Source organism: Salvelinus alpinus, chromosome 9 (assembly GCF_045679555.1).
Source record: "Salvelinus alpinus chromosome 9, SLU_Salpinus.1, whole genome shotgun sequence".
NCBI classification, from domain to species: domain Eukaryota; kingdom Metazoa; phylum Chordata; class Actinopteri; order Salmoniformes; family Salmonidae; genus Salvelinus; species Salvelinus alpinus.
The window spans coordinates 47,182,620-47,203,487 of NC_092094.1; the positions used below are offsets into that span (position 1 = coordinate 47,182,620).

Sequence of the window (20,868 nt, forward strand, 5' to 3'; positions counted from 1 at the left end):
CAGCTGTTTTTTTTCTCTGACAAAAACATGAAGTTCTATTTTTTTGTTGATATCGAATGACTACACAAGCAGGATATCAAACTGGGATAATGTTTTAGGTTACACCGGCAAGTCCAAAAAATATTTGCCAGGATAAATTATTTCATATAAATCGTATTATTTCGCTTGGAGATGGGTGAAGCTAAAAACGATAGATAGAAACTGTTTTTAGCTAGGCTAAAGCCAGCTAGCCGCTACTAGCAAGAGAAGGCAAAATTACAAAAATCTAAAACTTTGCCATCACCCCTTGTGATTGGGAGTGGGAACAGTGAGGATATTATGTTACCAAAAGGTGTCCGTCCACTGCTCCAAAAATATAATTCCACCCAGGCACGTAGAACAGAGTGAACCTTAACATTGACGGTGACAGTCTTAAGGAGTGATGGACTGTGCCATCCCTGCGGCCTCCGCAATGTATTAGTCCACTGAGACAGACGCGAATCAGAGAGGTGTCTCGTGTGCCATGTTTTTAATTTTTATTTTGCGACCGACTAAAAACAAATCTCTTGACCAACAGTCTATCGTCCAAACAATAAACCAGTCAACTAAATGGGGTTAGCACTATTATATATTACACAGTGCCTTCAGAAAGTATTCACACCCCTTGACTACCCTTACAAAACAAGTTTTTGAAACTGCAGTAAAAGTGCAGTCGACTGGTATTTTGGACAGTGATTGCAGAATAACGGCAGTTGTACTGCAAAATTACAGCAATGAAAAAAAAAAAAACTTTGCCGCCTCCTGCAGTTATACTGCATTCTAACTACAGTTATACTAGTGTACTGCAGTTATACCACACTCTGACTGCAATCATTTCCCCACATTTTTTAAAACCGTTTGAGTTTAATGGTTGTGATAGGAAAAAACTGAGGATGGATCAACAACATTGTAGTTACGCCACAATACTAAACTAAAAGAAAGAAGTCTGCACAGAATAAAAAAAATCCATCCTGTTTGCAATAAGGCACTAAACTAATACTGCAAATAAAATGTGGCAAAGAAATGAACTTTTTGTCCTGAATACAGGACAACAGACAGTGGGAGACAAATTCACCTTTCAGCAAGACAATAACCTAAAACACATGGCCAAATATACACTGGAGTTGCTTACCAAGATGACATTGAATGTTCCGGAGTGTCCTATTTACAGTTTTGACTTAAAATTGTCTAGAAAATATATGGCAGGACTTAAATGGTTGTCTAGCAATGATCAACAACCAACATGACAAATTGTTTGGTACCCTTCCCCAGATCTGTGCCTCAACACAATCCTGTCTCAGAGCTCTAAAGACAATTCCTTCGACCTCATGGCTTGGTTTTTGCTGACATACACTGTCAACTGTGAGACCTTTTATAGACAGGTGTGTGCCTTTCCAAATCATGTCCAATCAATTGAATTTACCACAGGTGGACTCCAATCTAGTTGTAGAAACATCTCAAGGATGATCAATGGAAACAGGATGCACCTGAGCTCAATTGAGTCTCATAGCAAAGGTTCTGAATACTTATGTAAATAAGGTATGTTTTTTTATTGTAATACATTTGCAAAAATTTCAAAAAAACTGTTTTAGCTTCGTCATTATGGGGTATTGTGTGTAGATTGATGAGGGAAAAAAATATTTTATAAATTTTAGAATAAGGCCGTAACGTAACAAAATGTGGAAAAGTCAAGGGGTCTGAATACTCTCTGAATGCATCATATGCATATCTGTTTCAACAACTGTTAGATTTAAAAACACTGATCTAGTAGGTTATTTTAGGGAAGTATGAATTATTATTTCTCACACACACACACACACTTCAAGGCATCTTAAAAGTCAAAATCAAATAGCAATGATCCTTGGTACAGTGGCTTGCGAAAGCATTTTTCCTATTTTGTTGCCGTACAACCTGGAATTAAAATAGATTTCTTGGGGGTTTGTATCATTTCATTTACACAACATGCCTACCTCTTTGAAGGTGCAAATTATTATTTATTGTGAAACAAACAAGACAAAAAAAACAGAACTTGAGCGTGCATAACTATTCACCCCCCCAAAGTCAATACTTTGTCAAGCCACCTTTTGCAGCAATTACAGCTGCAAGTCTCTTGGGGTATGTCTCTATAAGCTTGGCACATCTAGCCAGTGAGATTTGTGCCCATTCTTCAAGGCAAAACTGCTCCAGCTCCTTCAAGTTGGATGGGTTCCACTGGTGTACAGCAATATTTAAGTCATACCACAGATTCTCAATTGGATTGAGGTCTGGGCTTTGACTAGGCCATTCCAAGACATTTAAATGTTTCCCCTTAAACCACTCAAGTGTTGCTTTAGCAGTATGCTTAGGGTCATTGTCATGCTGAAAGGTGAACCTCCATCCCAGTCTCAAATCTCTGGAAGACAAACAGGTTTCCCTCAAAAATGTCCCTGTATTTAGCGCCATCCATCATTCCTTCAATTCTGATCAGTTTCCCAGTCCCTGTCGATAAAAAAACATGGTATTCTCGGAGTGATGAGAGGTGTTGGGTTTGCGCCAGACATAGCATTCTTCTTGATGGCCAAAAAGCTCAATTTTAGTCTCATCTGACCCGAGTACCTTCTTCCATATGTTTGGGGAGTCTCCCACATGCCTTTTGGCAAACACCAAACGTGTTTGCTTATTTTTTTCTTTAATCAATGGCTTTTATTCTGGACACTCTTCTGTGAAGCCCAGCTCTGTGGAGTGTATGGCTTAAAATGGTCCCATGGACAGATACTCCAATCTCCGCTGTAGAGCTTTGCAGCTCCTTCAGGGTTATCTTTGGTCTCTTTGTTGCCTCTCTGATTAATGCCCTCCTTGCCTGGTCTGAGTTTTGGTGGGTGGCCCTCTCTTGGCAGGTTTGTTGTGGTGCCATATTGTTTCCATTTATTAATAATGGATTTAATGGTGCTCTGTGGGATGTTCATAGTTTTGGATATTTTTTTATAACCCAACCCTGATCTGTACTTCTCCACAACTTTGTCCCTGACCTGTTTGTAGAGCTCCTTGTTCTTCATGGTGCTGCTTCCTTGGTGGTGTCCCTTGCTTAGTGGTGTTGCAGACTCTGGGGCCTTTCAGAACAGGTGTATATATACTGAGATAATGTGACAGATCATGTGACACTTAAATAAAGTCCACCTGTGTGCAATCTAACTAATTATGTGACTTCTGAAGTTATTTTTTCCTTTCACTTCACCAATTTGGACTATTTTGTGTATGTCCATTACATGCAATCCAAAAAAAAATCTATTTAAATTACAGGTTGTAATGCAACAAAATAGGAAAAACGCCAAGGAGGATGAATACTTTTGCAAGGCACTGTATGACCTTCTTAAAACAATTAAAACAAAAGCTTAGTAGAACCCCCCCCCCCCCGGCTTAGACAGGGTATAGACTGTAGAGGGTTAAGTTCAAGGTAGGAAGACGCATAGAGAGAAAAGTACATGAAAATCGACTACCGGTAATGTTCCATTCATTTGCGCTTACCTCAGGTCGGAATCGGGGAATATGTGCTTACGCCAACTTCTCTGACAGTTGTCTGAATGGCATGACAAATATTGGCAAAAACACTTCTTTGGTGACCGAGCAGAAACATTGAGTTTTGGGCAACACTCCCAAACATATGTGATGGTGATGATTGATGAACTGCAGAACACAGGTATTTCTATGAGGATCGACTGACTTGTGACTTGCGCTACTGAAGCATAGCTGCCCAAAACAGTGACCAACAATTTTCTGGAATATTCTAGGTTGCAGGAGAGGCTTGTATGACGGCATTGGATGCATGATAAATATGCGCTGTATACAAATGAGGCCATTGTGTGGGCCAATCATGAGTCGGCCACACAGGTCACCATTGTGTGCCCATGAAGGATCCGGTGTGTGTGTGTGTGGTACTCACATCGAAGCCTGTGTTTGGGTCCCAGCCCACATGGCCGATGTGCCTGAAGAGAGAGACACAAGACAGACAGGGATGAGCACATACATACACGTGTACCCACAAGCAAGCAGATTCACAAACGTGTGTGGGTGTGCATTGCACACGCAGCAACAATCATGTGCAAGCACAGACACTCATGTAAGACCACTCACTTGTGCACATACACACAAACAGAGGGGCAATTATGAATGCAGACAAACACAACTGAGCCATTGAAAAGATTCTCAAGACACAAAGAACACCCTCAAACATGAGTGACAAGCTCAATACGTTACACAACATACATTCAGAATGTACACTCTCTACACAGACCCGTCTGAAGTGTAATCTCGGCGGAAGTGTGGTCCACTCACTGGAAGTTGCTGGGGGTGCCGATGTCTGCCTTGGTGAGCTTCTTCCTCTTGCACTTGACTTTCTTCTCCTTCTTGCTGAGGCTGCTGTGCAGCATGTTGTTGATGTGGTGTGGCTGAGGCTGCTGCTGGGAGTTGTGGAAGCGCACATTGTTAATCTCTGGGTTCTTGATGTCCACTGTGGCCATAGGGAGAGCCGGGCCTATAGTAGGAGGGAGGGTAGAAGGAGGGAGAGATGGAGGAAGAAAATGAGAAGCTTCTAGAACTAGAAGCTCAGAACCACTGCTGGGAAGCTCAGAAGCAGTGTTTCTCTCACGAAATGAGGTGGAGTCAATCCAAAAGGTCGTCCTTTGATTTCTTAGCATACTGGACAAGTTATATTACACAGGCCAGATAGATCATACACAACCCCTTTCAATTATTAATAAAAAAAGTAACATTTAGTTTGCATACTTAGACTGGTAGTAAAAAGACTACTGTATAACTTGGCCTGTGTTGAGACTATGGTAGTCTCTGAAGCCCATCAATATTGCAATCTTAAAATGTTTTTAAATATAAATATATAGAAACAAGTGAAAACGTTTAAGACTGAGCAAGACAGCCAACAATGCAGGACCACACACAATAAAACAGTCTTTCGATGTATTTAACACTATTTCAAAATAGTGTACAGGCAACAAACAATAGAGGGCACCAATTGTCTATACAAATGCCAGGGCCTTTGTGAATATCTACTGTAGAAGCCAAACACCAGCATAGGTGCCAAGCAACAAAGTCAGTACAAATTCCATTTAAATTATAATTCAAAGTTTTCACATTTATGCAAAACATTGATGCAATTATGTAAATCATGTGCATTAATTTCTTAATTCACTAGAATTTAAATGGGATCATGAACATGAACTCTGACGACAACCCTACCGTTAAACACCTCTCTCAGCCAGCTCTTAATCCTCGGCTCCTCTAGCACCACACACCCCTCATTTGCCTCTTCATCATCCTCTTCCTCAAAAGGACAAGGGCGGGATGGACATGAACTCTGCATGACGACAACTCGACCATTAAATACCTCTTTAAACCAGCTCTTAATCCTCGGTTCCTCTAGCACCACACCCCCCTCCTTTTCCTCTTCATCCTCCTCCGCTCTCTCTTCCTCAAAAGGACAGGGGCAGGACAACAGCATATAAAGCCCATCCACGAGCAGCACTGGACACCCAAGCAGACCCAACCAGTCTTCCAACTTCAACTCACTGTCCAATGACTCTGTTAAAGACAGGCTTGATAAAGAGGTTGTGCAATACATCCTTGTGCCATCCATATGATACAGTGTTGGGTAGACCAACCGACTGGCGAGGCTCTCAGACTGCCTGTGGCTACACAAAGGAATAGCACAGCAGTCTTTCACAGACAACTAAAGAAACGGTGACAGAATCAAACTGGCTCAAAGACAGTGCTTGTCCTCCCATTGTGTGTGTTTGTTCCTTATGTGACATCAGTTGAGTCAAACCCAGTCATATAAAAAATTTTAAAAAAGAGCTTTGGCCAACTTCAGAGCTGGAAGCCATGTTGCTCCTTGGACAATTCAAATATACTCATGTTGACCATCTATTGCTTGGTTTAAAATTCTGCTAATTCTTTGGACCGTTAATTGTAAAAAAATACCCAGGAGGCACCAACATGGCTGCTATAAAATGTACACGATGTTGTCTAGGAACATTATAATAATGACTTCTGATTGAAACTGCAATAGCCAACAAACAGAGCTACAGTAGTTCTGTGAACTACTCTTGCATGAGGAATAACCTTACATGAGACCTAGGTTAGGCTTCAGTTCAGAGGGATAACAGTCTTATGGCATGCAAATGATTTGGGTTTAACCCCAGTTAGTCACACAAACTCTCAATACATGGTGTGGTCAAACCTCCCCCTGTCCCGGCATTTGATTACGCTCCTCGAGTCCATGTTAATCTCCACAATATGCAGATGGGTCAGACATAAATCAGTAATCTACAGCTAATCCCAACCAAATCCCTGGATTTCCTACAAATGTTAGAAGTCTCAGCTATCGACGAGGACTTTGAAAGCTCCTTCGCCATGAGACATGTTTACCCTCATTATTGTACTTCACCGGAAGCTTGTAGTGGTATCCATGTAGTGGTACCATACAGATGGTTGTCTTTGGCTGTATGAAAGTCAATGATTGACAGATAATGTCAATGGTTGTCCAGTCCATATTAGGGTTCAGAAACCTCCTAAATGTAACGATTAAATATCACAAATATTAAAGCGCACACTGTCAGCATGACAGTGAATTATGACAAGGAAAACAAATTGGGGGAGGGAAGCAAAAGACCTCAAGACCTCTCCATCAGGGTTGACAACTCCACGGTGTCCCCATCGCAGAGTGCAAAGAACCATGGAGTGACCCTGGACAACACCCTGTCATTCTCTGAAAACATAAAAGCGGTGACACTCCTGCAGGTTCATGCTCTGCAACATCTTTAGAGTATGACCCTTCCTCACACAGAAAGCGGTGCAGGTCCTAATCCAGGCACTTGTCATCTCCCGTCTAGACTACTGCAACACTCTGTTGGCTGGGCTCCCCGCTTGTGCCATCATACCCCTGCAACTTATCCAGAATGCCGCAGCCCGCTTTGGGAGAACTTGGGAATGTTGAACACGTCACCCCGCTCCTCTGCACAATCCACTGGCTTCCAGTCGAAGCTCGGCGCCACCACAAAACCACAGTACTTGCCTACGGAGCAGTAACGGGAACTGCTCTTCCCTACCTTCAGGCTATGCTCAAACCCTACAACGCAACCCAAGCACTACGTTCTGCCACCTTCGGTCTCTTGGCCCTCCCCCCCTACGGGGAGGTCTTGTTCCGCTCAGCCCAGTCAAAGCTCTTCTCTGTTCTGGCACCCCAATGGTGCAACCAGCTTCCCCCTGACGCTAGGACAGTAGAGTCCCTGTCCATCTTCCCAAAACATCTGAAACCCTACCTCTTCAAAGAGTATTTTAAATTAAACCCACAGCGATGTGTGTGTACACATGCGTGTACACCAATACATTTGATTTCACTTGACTGATTATAGGAGAACTATGCTTTTAAATCGTAAAATAACCAAGGATTACGTTTCAATAAAACATGTTGAAGGTCAAATTTGGACTATACAAATTGGTACAAATCAAAGAATGGACAACATACCATTTGCAGGGTCACATCTTTTCTCTGCAAAACAAAAATGGGAACAATTATAATTTCGCAGCCAATTCAAGTGTGCTTTGGCACAGCTATCAGAGCAACGGTGAGTGTAGATGGAAGTGTCGAAGGACAAGCAAAGTGTCTGGAAAGTGTTCAGAGTGAGTTTATGAGAGTCAGATGGACAGACGGAAATAGGATGAAAGGCCACGGAAAGGTAGCCACCGCAGGTTGGAGAAAATACCAGTTCCATTCAGATCCTGGGCGCCAAATGCATTTCACTCAGGAGGAGAGGATGCATTTTCACTAGTTCAGAAAATATGCACAAAAAAAAGACAAGTACTGGAAGAACAGTACAGAATGAAAGCTAGTGTCCCTACCATACCATTACAGTAGACCCCTTCCCTGCCCCACGTCTTTGAAAGCACACTCCTCACAGCAAGAGCAGCAAACTTCAAAGGCCGGCATGGAGAGAGAAACAGAGAGAGATGTAGAGAAGCCAGAGAGGAACACCAATGCAGCCTTTAGCGCAGAAAGACACTCTTCTGTTTTTACTGTACAGACAGAAACAGTGCCTTCGGAAACTATTTAAACCCCTTGAATTTTTCCACATTGTTAAGTTACAGCCTTATCCTAAAATTTATTACGTCCCTTTTTCCCCCTCAATCTACACACAATGGGAGTAAAAAAATAAAAGTTTGCTAATTTATTAAAAATAAAAACATTTACATAAGTATTCAGACCCTTTAACGCAGTACTTTGTTGAAGCACCTTTGGCAGCGATTACAGTCTCGAGTTTTCTTGGGTATGACGTTACAAGCTTGCCACACCTGTATTTGGGGAGTTTCTCCCATTCTTCTCTGTAGATTCTGTCAAGCTTGGTCAGGTTGGATGGGGAGTGTTGCTGCTCAGCTATTATCAGGTCTCTCCAGAGATGTTCGATCGGGTTCAAGTCCAGGCTCTGGCTGGGCCACTCAAGGACATTCAGAGACTTGTCCCGAAGCCACTCCTGCTTTGTCTTCGCTGTGTGCTTAGGGTCGTTGTCCTATATAAAGGTCCCACAGTTGACAGTGCATGTCATAGCAAAAACCAAGCCATGACGTCGAAGGTTTTGATCGTAGAGCTCCGAGACAGGATTGTGTTGAGGCACATATCTGGGGAAGGGTACCAAAAAATGTCTGCAGCATTGAAGGTCCCCAAGAACACAGTGGCCTTCATTCTTAAATGGAAGAATTTTGTAATCACCAAGACTCTTCCTAGAGTTTGCCGCCCGGCCTAACTGAGCAATCTGGGGAGAAGGGCCTTGGTCAGGGAGGTGTCCAAGAAGACGATGGTCACTCTGCCAGAGCTCTAGAGTTCCCCTGTGAAGATGGGAGAATCTTCCAGAAGGACAACCAATGAGGCCAGTGCAGCACTCCACCAGAGGCCTTTATGGTAGTGGCCAGATGGAAACCACTCCTCAGTAAAAGGCACATGACAGCCTGCTTGGAGTTTGCCAAAAGGCACCTAAAGACTCTTAGACCATGAGAAACAATTTTCTCTTTTCTGATGAAACCAATATTGAACTCTTTGGCCTGAATGCGAACAGACACGTCGGGAGGAAACCAGGTATTGTCCCTACGATGAATCATGGTGGTGGCAGCATGCTGTGGGGATGTTTTTCAGTGGCAGGGACTGGGAGACGAGTCAGGATCGAGGCAAAGATGAACCGCGCAATGTACAGTGAGATCCTTGATGAAAACCTGCTCAGGATCTCAGACTGTGGTGAAGGTTCACCTTCCAACAGACAGGTGTGTGCCTTTCCAAATCATGTCCAATCGATTGAATTTGCCACAGGTGGACTCCAATCAAGTTGTAGAAACATCTCAAGGATGATCAATGGAAACAGGATGCACCTGAGCTCAATTTCGAGTCTCATAGCAAAGGGTCTAAATACTTATGTAAATAAGGTATTTCTGTTTTTTAGAATATGGCTGTAAGGTAACATGTGGAAAAAGTTAAGGGGTCTGAAAACTTTCCGAAGACACTGTATATCACTGAGTTTCCAACAGCAACCAGCAGGAAAAATTTGACACAATTCCAAACCAATTCCTAGACCGTTGTTGACCCCAAATGAACCCCCTCGCAGATCTGAGTTACAAGATAGGTCTCAGGTAATAGAGGGATCGGTTTGGGATCGGGCCCTGTGGTCTTGTCAGTAGTAGCGCAGGAAGAGAAATTGAAGCTTCCTCCCCTTCCTCTGTCCAGAAGGTGAAAGGTTGAGGTGGTGAGAACGCAGAGGTAGTGTAGACTGAGCACACGGAGCAACTGTAGTTACCCGTTTTACGTTGGCGTCTGCCGAGTAGGTCGTTAAGTGCGGCTCTAAATCGCTTGGCCTCTTCCTCGCTAGCGAAGTTCAGGCCTACCTGGCAGTTCTGGAGATAAAGAGAGTAAAGAGAGATCATTCTTTTTTTTAGGACACTGTCTACGTGGGGTCCAAAAGCTTTCAAGCGGCGGGATATCATACTTACATCTCCTGCGAATGAAATGAAATACGACCTAGAGCTGTTGATTGAGAAGTTATTGTAGAGCTCCTGTTCAAACATGGTTTTCCCTTCCTGAAAAGAGAGAAATAACATTAAGTAGTGAACTGCCTTTTGGCAGCAGAGGGAATTCCTCAGGAAAGGGACTCAGTGTTAGGCTAGCTTCAACCATCCTTCATCTACTTCACTCACCTTGATGTCAAAGACCCTGATGAAGTAGGACCTGAGAGGGTTATCCTTGATCAGACAGGCCACTCCGCAGCACCTCTTCATCCAGGATGAGCTCCTGTCTGCCCCATACACCTGGACTACCGCTGAGCACAGGGTCTAAGGACGAATTCACAGTGGGAGTGTGGGAGCGTTACAGCAAAGTAAAAACACTAGTGACACAGAGAGACAAAGAGCTTGTAAAATGTTTTGATAATTAAATGTGATTAAGAAGTGCAGCATTGGATTGCACATTATCTTCGGTCTTCACAAAACTAGCTTAACTAGTGGAATGCCTCTAGGGGGAAATGTGTAAATGATGGCCATATAGAGGAAGAGGACCACATCCACGAACAGGAAACACTGATTATTTGCCCGAGAGTATAGTACAACGGTTGCAGATAATACACCCTGAGAATATCTGATAGAGAATGATGACAGACATAGCCAGTGGCCACACAATCTAAAGCTTTGTTTGCTTCAAGGACACCGAGAGCGACCTGTGCCAATCACAAAACGAGATGATGAGGAAGAGGAAATACCATTCTAGCTCACTTCCTCTTCAGTGATTTATTATTGCGGGTAGGAGAGAAAGAACATGAGGAAGCACTTCTCTCCTCAAACTCACACCTCATCATAACACAGGAAAGGTCACTGGCCAGACCATAGGCCACTAGCCAGACCATAGTACATTGGATTTGATTAGTTAGGACCCTAAAACAATATGGGTTTATTTTTTTGCCTGACTCCATTTAGTTTTTTCCCCAAATTCTGTTTACCCTATTGGTTTTTCCAGTTCTCAGGTTTCCACTCTCAAAAAAAAGAGAGATGTTCTAAGACCACAAAAAATGCTTAGATTAGGCTGGCAATAATATAGTGCCTATAAGAACATCCAATAGTCAAAAGGTATATGAAATACAAATGGTAGAGAGAGAAATAGTCCTATAATAACCACAACCTAAAACTTCTTAACTGGGAATATTGAAGACTCATGTTAAAAGGAACCACCAGCTTTCATGTGTTCTCATGTTCTGAGCAAGGAACTTAAACGTTAGCTTTTTTACCTTCTTCTCCAACACTGTGTTTTTGCATTATTTATACCAAATTGAACATGTTTCAATATTTATTTGAGACTAAATTGATTTAATTTATGTATTATATTAAGTTAAAATAAAATAAAATGTTCATTCAGTATTGTTGTAATTGTCATTATTACAAATATATATATCACACTCTATATATCCACACTCTCCACACTCACACTCTCCAGGGTTTTTCTTTATTTTTACTATTTTCTACATTGTAGAATAACAGCGAAGACATCAAAACTACGAAATAGCACATATGGAATCATGTAGTAACCAAAAAAGTGTTTAAAATATATTTTGATTTGAATGAGATTCTTCAAATAGCCACCCTATGCCTTGATGACAGCTTTGCACACTCTTGGCATTCTCTCAACCAGCTTCACCTGGAATGCTTTTCCAATAGTCTTGAAGGAGTTCCCACATATGCTGAGCACTTCTTGGCTGCTTTTCCTTTAATCTGCGGTCCAACTCATCCCAAACATCTCAATTGGGTTGATGTCGGGTGATTGTGGAGGCCAGGTCATCTGATGCAGCACTCCATCTTGGTCAAATAGCCCTTACACAGCCTGGAGATGTGTTGGGTCATTGTCCTGTTGAAAAACAAATGATAGTCCCACTAAGTGCAAACCAGATGGGATGGCGTATCGCTGCAGAATGCTGTGGTAGCCATGCTGGTTAAGTGTGCCTTGAAGTCTAAATAAATCACAGACAGTGTCACGAGCAAAGCACCCCCACACCATCACACCTCCTCCTCCATACTCGACGGTGGGAACGACACGTGGAGATCATCCATTCATCGTCTCACAAAGACACAACGGTTGGAACCAAAAATCTCAAATTTGGACTCATCAACAAAGGACAAATTTCCACCGGTCTAATGTCCATTGCTCATGTTTCTTGGCCAAAGCAAGTCTCTTCTTATTATTGGTGTCCTTTCGCCTCTTTGGGATAGGGGGCGGTATTTTCACGTCTGGAGTCCTTTAGTAGTGGTTTCCTTGCAGCAATTCAATCATGAAAGCATGATTCACACAGTCTCCTCTGAACAGATGAAGTTGAGATGTGTCTGTTACTTGAACTATGTGAAGCATTTATTTGGGCTGCAATTTCTGAGCCTGAAACTCTAATGAGCTTATCCTCTGCAGCAGAGGTAACTCTGGGTCTTCCTTTCCTGTGGCGGTCCTCATGAGAGCCAGTTTCATGTTCTTTGGCGACTGCGCTTGAAGAAACTTTCAAAGTTCTAGAAATTTTCCAAATTGACTGACCTTCATGTCTTAAAGTAATGATGGACTGCCGTTTCTCTTTGCTCATTTGAGCTGTTCTTGCCATAACATGGACTTGGTATTTTACCAAATAGGGCTATCTTCTGTATACCACTCCTACGTTGTTAAAAACACAACTGATTGGCTCAAATGCATTAAGGAAAGAAATTCCACAAATGTACTTTTAACAAGACACCTTTTAATTGAAATGCATTCCCTGGAATGAGTAGGTGTGTCTAAATTTTGGACTGGTACTAATACACACACACAAAAGTTTGGGGTCACTTAGAAATGTCCTCGTTTTTTAAAAAAGAGCATATTTTTTATCCATTAAAATAACATCAAATTTATCAGAAATACAGTGTAGACATTGTTAATGTTGTAAATGACTACTGTAGCTGGAAACGGCTGATTTTTAATGGAATATCTACATAGGCGTACAGAGGCCCATTATCAGCAACCATCACTCCTGTGTTCCAATGGCACGGTGCTAGCTAACCCAAGAGTATCATTTTAAAAGGCTAATTGACCATTAGAAAACACTTTTGTAATTATGTTAGCACAGCTGAAAACTGTTGTACTGATTAAAGAAGCAATAAAACTGGCCTTCAGACTAGTTGAGTATTTGGAGCATCAGTATTTGTGGGTTCGATTACAGGCTCAAAATGGCCAGAAACAAAGACCTTTCTTCTGAAACTCATCAGTCTATTCTTGTTCTGAGAAATTAAGGCTATTCCATGCGAGAAATTGCCAACAAACTGAAGATCTTGTACAACGCTGTGTACTATTCCCTTCACAGAACAGCACAAACTGGCTCTAACCAAAATAGAAAGGAGTGTGAGGCCCCGGTGCACAACTGAGCAAGAGGACAAGTACATTAGAGTGTCAAGTTTGAGAAATGATGAAGCTGCCTCAACTGGCAGCTTCATTAAATAGTACCCGCAAAACACCCGTCTCAACGTCAACAGTGAGGAGGCGCATCCGGAATGCTGGCCTTCTAGAAAGAGTTGCAAAGAGAAAGCCATATCTCAGACTGGCCAATAAAAAGAAAAGATTAAGATGGGCAAAAGAACACAGACACTGGACAGACAAATCTAAGTTTGAGGTCTTCTATCACAAAGAAGAACATTCGTGAGATGAAAAAATGAAAAAACAGAAAAAATGCTGGAGGAGTGCTTGACGCCATCTGTCAAGCATGGTGGAGGCAATGTGATGGTCTGGGGGTGCTTTGGTGGTGGTAAAGTGAAAGATTTGTACAGGGTAAAAAGGGATCTGGAAGAAGGACGGCTATCACTCCATTTTGCAACGCCATGCCATACCCTGTGGATGGCGCTTAACTGGAGCCAATTTCCTCCTAGAACACGACTCAAAGCACAGCTCCAAACTATGCAAGAAATATTTAGGGAAGAAACAGTCAGCTGGTATTCGGTCTATAATGGAGTGGCCAGCACAGTCACCGGATCTCAACCGCATTGAGATGTTGTGGGAGCATCTTGACCGTATGGTACGTAAGAAGTGCCCATCAAGCCAATTTAACTTGTGGGAGGTGCTTCAGGAAGCATGGGGTGAAATCTCTTCAGATTACCTCAACAAATTGACAACTAAAATGCCAAAGGTAGTAATTGCTGCAAATGGAGGTTTCTTTGACAAAAGCAACATTTGAAGGACAATTATTATTTCAATTAAAAGTAATTATTTATTACCTTGTCAACGTCTTGGCTATATTTCCTATTCATTTTGCATGGAAAACAATGACATTACTAAGTGACCCCAAACCTTTGAACGGTGGTATATATATATTTTTGTTTTGTTTGTTGTGGCAGCAATGATTTAGCAGCAGTGGACCGCAGCTGCTAAATGATTCTAGGGGAAACACTGTTAAACCACATCAGGAGACCACTTCAATTCAAGTGCACACCAGTCAGAGACCATTATTTGGTTAGCGATGTTTCTATAGTGCTCATGTGATTGCAGAATTTGCAAAACAAATGGCCACTGGATTGATGCAAATAATCACGATATCATTCTGCCAGGTAGGAATAGGCTACTTTGTAGTTTAATTGAGAAGGTTTGCGAGTCAAAGTGTACTGTAGACCGATATGTGCACAGCACACAGACAGGGGCATAAGTCAATCCAGATCAGTATGTTCCCAATTCCCATGGTAGGAAAAATGTTAAGGGATAAAAAGAACACACACATCAAGCTATGGCTCTGTCTTACTAGACACTCAGCTTTGACTTATGGCAAATGGTGATATGTTATTTATTTAGACAGTAGGCTATAGTAGTTGTTCCACTGGGCTGCCATTTGACACTTATTGTAATCTAATGCAGCTTCTCAATAAACTGATTTGACTTTCATCCTTACAAAAACAATTGCAGTAAAAGTGCAGTAACTACAGTCAAATATTTTTGAATGCAGTATTTGCAGCACACTGCCCTCCGACTGCAGTTATACGGCAATCCCACAGCAATCTTTTTTTTCGTAAGGGCACAACTACCTTCATAGCCTTTAGCATTGGGAAAATAGTTGCTTCTTCCCGCAGCGAACCTGTGTTATCTGTGTAAACAATGGCTCGTGTAAACAATGGGACGAAGCAAGGATAATATGTATGTTCTTAACATATTCCATTGTGCAAACACGGATTCGACAGCGATCGTTGTCAAATAAAAACAAAATACTGACGTGCAAACATGCCAGACTGCAGTACATCAGTTGGTTGAGTAACGTTAAGTTGTCAATTTTATATCCCACACACACACAGTAGCGTTCAACCTTAACTTAGGTCAACACTATCGGTCATGTTTATTAATGATGGGGTATGTGCTGCATAGGCTAAAAACAGTAACGTGTACATTACTGTTTACAGCCAAGCCAGGCGAAAACGACTAATCCTCCAGAGGCACACGTTTAGATTTCCAAATCCATTATATTCCAGCAAATCCATCTGACAGGCAAACAGTTCTGCTTGCCCAAACATCGTTCCAGCAAAGCCATGGAAAGATGCTGAGCTGTCATGCGTCTTATCGGCCTACAGCCAGGTTATTTCCTAACGTTAGCCTACATAACACTAACATTTAGCCTAACACATTATTTTTTTGCAACGGTGCAGGTATACAAATTGCACTTGAATTTGAGAGCGTGGCATGGTCGTAAACAAGACAACTTACATTGCATTTCCTGCCCAGGTAGTTGAATAGGCATTCGTTCTCTTGCGGGGTGAGGAGTATGGAGCCAATATTTCCAACCCGCCGCTGCTGAGAATGGCTATTCATGTTCGTAAATAACTTCTCAATAAACAAAATGAACTGTTTTACTCTTGAACATTACATCAAATTCGTGCAGCTTTTGGTCGCCATGGCCTGCAACCGGATCATCTCATGACGTTGTTTCTAAGGTAGAGGTCTGCAAAATGAAATATTTCAGGATCCTGGTTGTTGGATAACAACCTCCATGACCCAGGCGCCTTGACTAAACCGTGGGAACCCCAATCTTTGCAGAGTGCAAATTCTAAACTTTCATTCGGAACTCCAGCTGCAACATCGATACATCCATCCAACATGGCAGTGTAAAGGAACAACCATTCCAATGAAGATAGGGGTCATGGAGAAATATACAAATAATATACAATTGAAGAGCAGGGCTTTCCGAACGAAATTAATTTCCATTAAAAAAAAGATGTTGCCTGTCGTCTTTAAATGTTCTGATGTTAGAATATAACGAGGATGCCAAAATATCCCGAACTATGAAATGGTCTAGCCCTATTTCCCAGTGGATTTTGTAACATGAATGCAGTATACTGAGGGGTTGCGCGTGGAGCTGAGCAGGGACTGGTGTTTGCTACTTATGAGGGAGGAGCTACTGCTGTTGTCATATTTTTAAAGATAGGGATACAATGTTACATATGTACAATATAGCCTACTTCTTTATTACATTTTGGGCACAAATACTTGATATTTCTTATAATTGCGCTCTCTCTCACCCCCCCCCCCCCCCTCTCTCTCTAACACACTGAGGTCAGTGAGTTCAATTGTTATCAATATGGATATATTGGAGTTTTAAAACAAGTCCAAAAGCTATATCATAATTTGAACATGGGGGCATGGCTAACATGACTCATGTTTTCAGGTTTAATGTCCTCTAGCCTTATGCTACCACACTGCACAGTCCTTCAGTCACCCCAACAACTGAGCCTCAATACCCCCTGGGGTGTAGATTTGCCTCAAAGTGCCCTCCATGTCTTCCATCTAGCATACAAAAAGGGGAGGAAGAGAGATAGACAGATGGACAGACTTTAACTGAAGGGGCTGTCCTACCAGGTGCCACCTGGCCCTTGCTTAAACCCTGTCAATGATGTATTAGCAAATCATTAATCTGTTAGGCTAGCAGCCCCTCTTGTGTTTGTTTGTGTTGTTAAAAAGGTATAAGTCAAAATGTCACATGCGCCAAGTACAAGATGTAGACTTTATAGTGAAATGCTTCCTTACGAGCCCTTTCCCAACAATGCAGAGTTAAAAAGTAAGACAAATTTGCAAATAAGAAGAAAAAAGTAACACACAAAAAAGAACTGTAAGACGGCTCTATAAAAGGAGAAGGTACCAAGTCAATGTGTGGGGGTACGAGGTACAGTTGAAGTCGTAAGTTTACATACACCCTAGCCAAATAAATTTAAACTCAGTTTTTCACAAATCCTGACATTTAATCCAATTAAAAATTCCCTGTTTTAGGTCAGTTAGGATCACCACTTTATTTTAAGAATGTGAAATGTCAGAATAATAGTAGAGAGAATGATTTATTTAAGCTTTATTTTTTGCAACACATTCCTGGTGGGTCAGAAGTTTACATACACTCAATTACTATTTGGTAGCACTGCCTTTAAATTGTTTAACTTTGGTCAAACATTTTGGGTAGCCTTGCTCAAGCTACCCACAATAAGTTGGGTGAATTTTGTCCCATTCTTCATGATAGAGCAGGTGTAACTGAGTCAGGTTTGTAGGCCTCCTTGTTCTGCCCACACATTTTCTATGGGATTGAGGTCAGGGGTTAGTGATGGCCACTGCAATACCTTGACTTTGCTGTCCTTAAGCCATTTTGCCACAACTTTGGAAGTATGCTTTGGGTCATTGTCCATTTGGTAGACCTATTTGCGACCAAGCTTTAACTTCCTGACTGATGTCTTGAGATGTTGCTTCAATATATCCACATGAATTTCCTCCCTCATGATGCCATCTATTTTGTGAAGTGCACCAGTCCCTCCTGTAGCAAAGCACCTCGACAACATGATGCTGCCACCCGTGTGCTACACGGTTGGGATGGTGTTCTTTGGCTTGCAATCACCCCCCTTTTTCCTCCAAACATAACGATGGTCATTATGGACAAACAGTTCTATTTTTGTTTCATCAGACCAGAGGACATTTCTCCAAAAAGTATGATCATTGTCCCCATGTGCATTTGCAAACCATAGTCTGGCTTTTTTATGGTTGTTTTGGAGCAGTGGGTTCTTCCTTGCGGAGCGGCCTTTCAGGTTATGTCGATATAGGACTTGTTTTACTGTGGATATAGATACTTTTGTACCTGTTTCCTCCAGCATCTTCACAAGGTCCTTTGCTGTTGTTCTGGGATTGATTTGCACTTCGCACAAAAGCACATTCATCTCTAGGAGACAGAATGCATCTACTTCCTGAGCGGTATGACAGCTGCATGGTCCCATGGTGTTTATACTTGCATACTATTGTTTGTACAGATGAACGTGGTACCTTCAGGCGTTTGGACACTGCTCCCAAGGACGAACCAGACTTGTGGAGGTCTACAATTTTTTTTCTGAGGTCTTGGCTGATTTCTTTTTATTTTCCTTTCCCATGATGTCAAGCAAAGAGGCACTGAGTTTAAAGGTAGGCCTTGAAATACATTCACAGGTACACCTCCAATTGACTCAAATGATGTCAATTAGCCTATCAGAAGCTTCCAAAGCCATGACGACATTTTCTGGAATTTTCCGAGCTGTTTAAAGGCACGGTCAACTTAGTGTATGTAACTTCTGACCTACTGTAATTGCGATACAGTGAATTATAAGTGAAATAATCTGTCTGTAAACAATTGTTGGAAAAATTACTTGTGTCATTTAAAAAAAAAAAATATTTCACCTTTATTCTTTTTTCATGCACATAGCAGATGTCCTAACCGACTTGCCAAAACTATAGTTTGTTAACAAGAAATTTGTGGAGTGGTAGAAAACAAGTTTTAATGACTCCAACCTAATTGCATGTAAACTTCCGACTTCAACTGTAGTTGCAGTAACTGAGTAAAATTTACACGTGGGTAGGGGTAAAATTGACTAGGCAATCAGGATATATAATAAACAGAGTAACTGCAGCATATGTGAAGAGTGTGAGTGTGGCGGTGGAGGCTGCTGAGGGGAGAACGGCTCATAATAATGGCTGGAATGGAGCGAAATCAAACCCATGAAAACCATGTTTTTGATACCATCCCAGCCATTATTATGAGCCGTTCTCCCCTCAGCAGCCTCCGCTGGAGTGTAGGTAGTGTGTGTGACAATTTTTAGGTCCTTCCTCTGACACCGCCTGGTGTAGAGGTCCTAGATGGCATGGAGCTCAGCCCCAGTGATGTACTGGGCCATACTCACCATCCTCTGTAGCTTCTTGCGTTCAGGTGCCTTGCAGTGATGCAGCCAGTTAAGATGCTCTCAATGGTGTAGCTATACAACTTTTTACGGATCTGAGGGCCCATGCCAAATCTTTCCAGCCTCCTAAGGGGGAAGAGGTGTTGTCATGCCCTCTTCACAACTGTGGTTGGACCATGTTGGGTCTTTTTTTTTCATTTTATATTTAACCTAGCAAGTCAGTTAAGAACAAATTCTTATTTACAATGACGGACTACCTTGGCCAAGCCCTAACCCGGACAACGCTGGGCCAACTGTGCGCTGCCCTATGGGACACCTCTAGCACTGAGTGACACCTCTAGCACTGAGATGCAGTTCCTTAGACCGCTGCACCACTCGGGAGCCCAAAGGATACGACACTAACTAACATTAGTGTGGAGAGACTTGCTGTGTCATAAGTCTGACCACGTGGTAGCCACAATATTCTCTCTCTCTCTTTCTCACTCACACACACACCGCATGCATACACACACACGGACACACACCTTTTGACCTCTTCACCATCTTTCGTTATCTCGCATACACGCACACACGACTTGACCTGCACACATACAAGGCAGACAGAAATAGTGGTGGAGGGCACACAATTTTCCACTAGTGTTGTTTTGTCTGTGGTTCAACACTCACAGACTAAAGCTAGTGGATTATGTAACAAAGACAGACAGAGAAATGTCATTAAGACAAGACAAGAGAATGGGCTGAACAGAGGAAATTACGAAAGGAAATACCCTAGTTTTGAGACATCCACCACTCCCCCTCCCTTTCCCTAGGCCTCTTCTGTGCAGTACCAAGATTGATTCGTCACTGTATTCTTCTCTACGTCAGATGGGTCATGTCATTACAGGTGGTGACTGTAACATGTGGGCTGGTGATTATTAATTCATTCTCAGCACAAGTAGATTCTGTGCTGCATTCATGAAGCCGACATCAGAACAATATGGTGGGCACAATGAGGCCATTCTCTGTCATGCACTCATCATACTGTAGGTCAGTGTTCCCTCTACAAGGCCTGGAACACTTCAGTCAGAGGTTTTAGCCAAATCATCACTATCTATAGTAGACATTGGATATAACAATGGATTTATAACATTACATTTAAAGGCTTTCAAATCCTTCATAAACTCTTTATAACCCTTTTATACCACACGTTGTTGATGACATGTTTCTGATTGGCTTGGGCATTCTAGAATGGACATTAAAACCAGATATCAGGACACCTTGCAATCATGATGCCAAACTGAAAAACTGATATTTGTTTTGTTTATTGTCCGAACAATGCAAATGGACTACATTTACTGTGTTGAACACTGCAATTGCAGACTTTTTTAAAAACGTAATTACTTTCATCTTATTTGGTCAATGAGGCCTGGGCATATGTTCATAAATTATCTCAGAGTAGGAGTTTGAGGGTAGGAGTTTTGCCTTTAAGATTAAATTGGACTGAGAGGCGGGACCTGGGTTTATATCAGTACTCCTACTTGGTTAAATCACTGACATTGACAACCACGGACATGCCACATGTCACCATACAGACTAACAAGCTGATTAGAATATGGTATTTTGTTTAAGATGGTATGGTCAATT

General features: G+C 42.1%; 1 protein-coding gene across 2 annotated transcripts in view; it reads right to left on the reverse strand.

Moving 5' to 3' along the window:
- LOC139530236 (actin nucleation-promoting factor WASL-like) overlaps window positions 1–16,411 on the reverse strand; it is a 28,313-nt gene extending 11,902 nt beyond the window's left edge. The window contains exons 1-7 of one of the 2 annotated variants that reach the window (XM_071326444.1): window positions 15,776–16,411; window positions 10,243–10,377; window positions 10,039–10,125; window positions 9,846–9,942; window positions 7,535–7,558; window positions 4,330–4,528; window positions 3,938–3,980 (exon numbers count right to left, since the gene is read on the reverse strand). In XM_071326444.1, coding sequence (XP_071182545.1) covers window positions 3,938–3,980; window positions 4,330–4,528; window positions 7,535–7,558; window positions 9,846–9,942; window positions 10,039–10,125; window positions 10,243–10,377; window positions 15,776–15,880 — 690 coding nt within the window. In that variant the 5' untranslated portion in view covers window positions 15,881–16,411. The remainder of the gene's footprint in view (window positions 1–3,937; window positions 3,981–4,329; window positions 4,529–7,534; window positions 7,559–9,845; window positions 9,943–10,038; window positions 10,126–10,242; window positions 10,378–15,775) is intronic. The other variant, XM_071326445.1, reaches the window with a different exon arrangement.
- Between the last annotated feature and the right edge of the window lie 4,457 nt (window positions 16,412–20,868).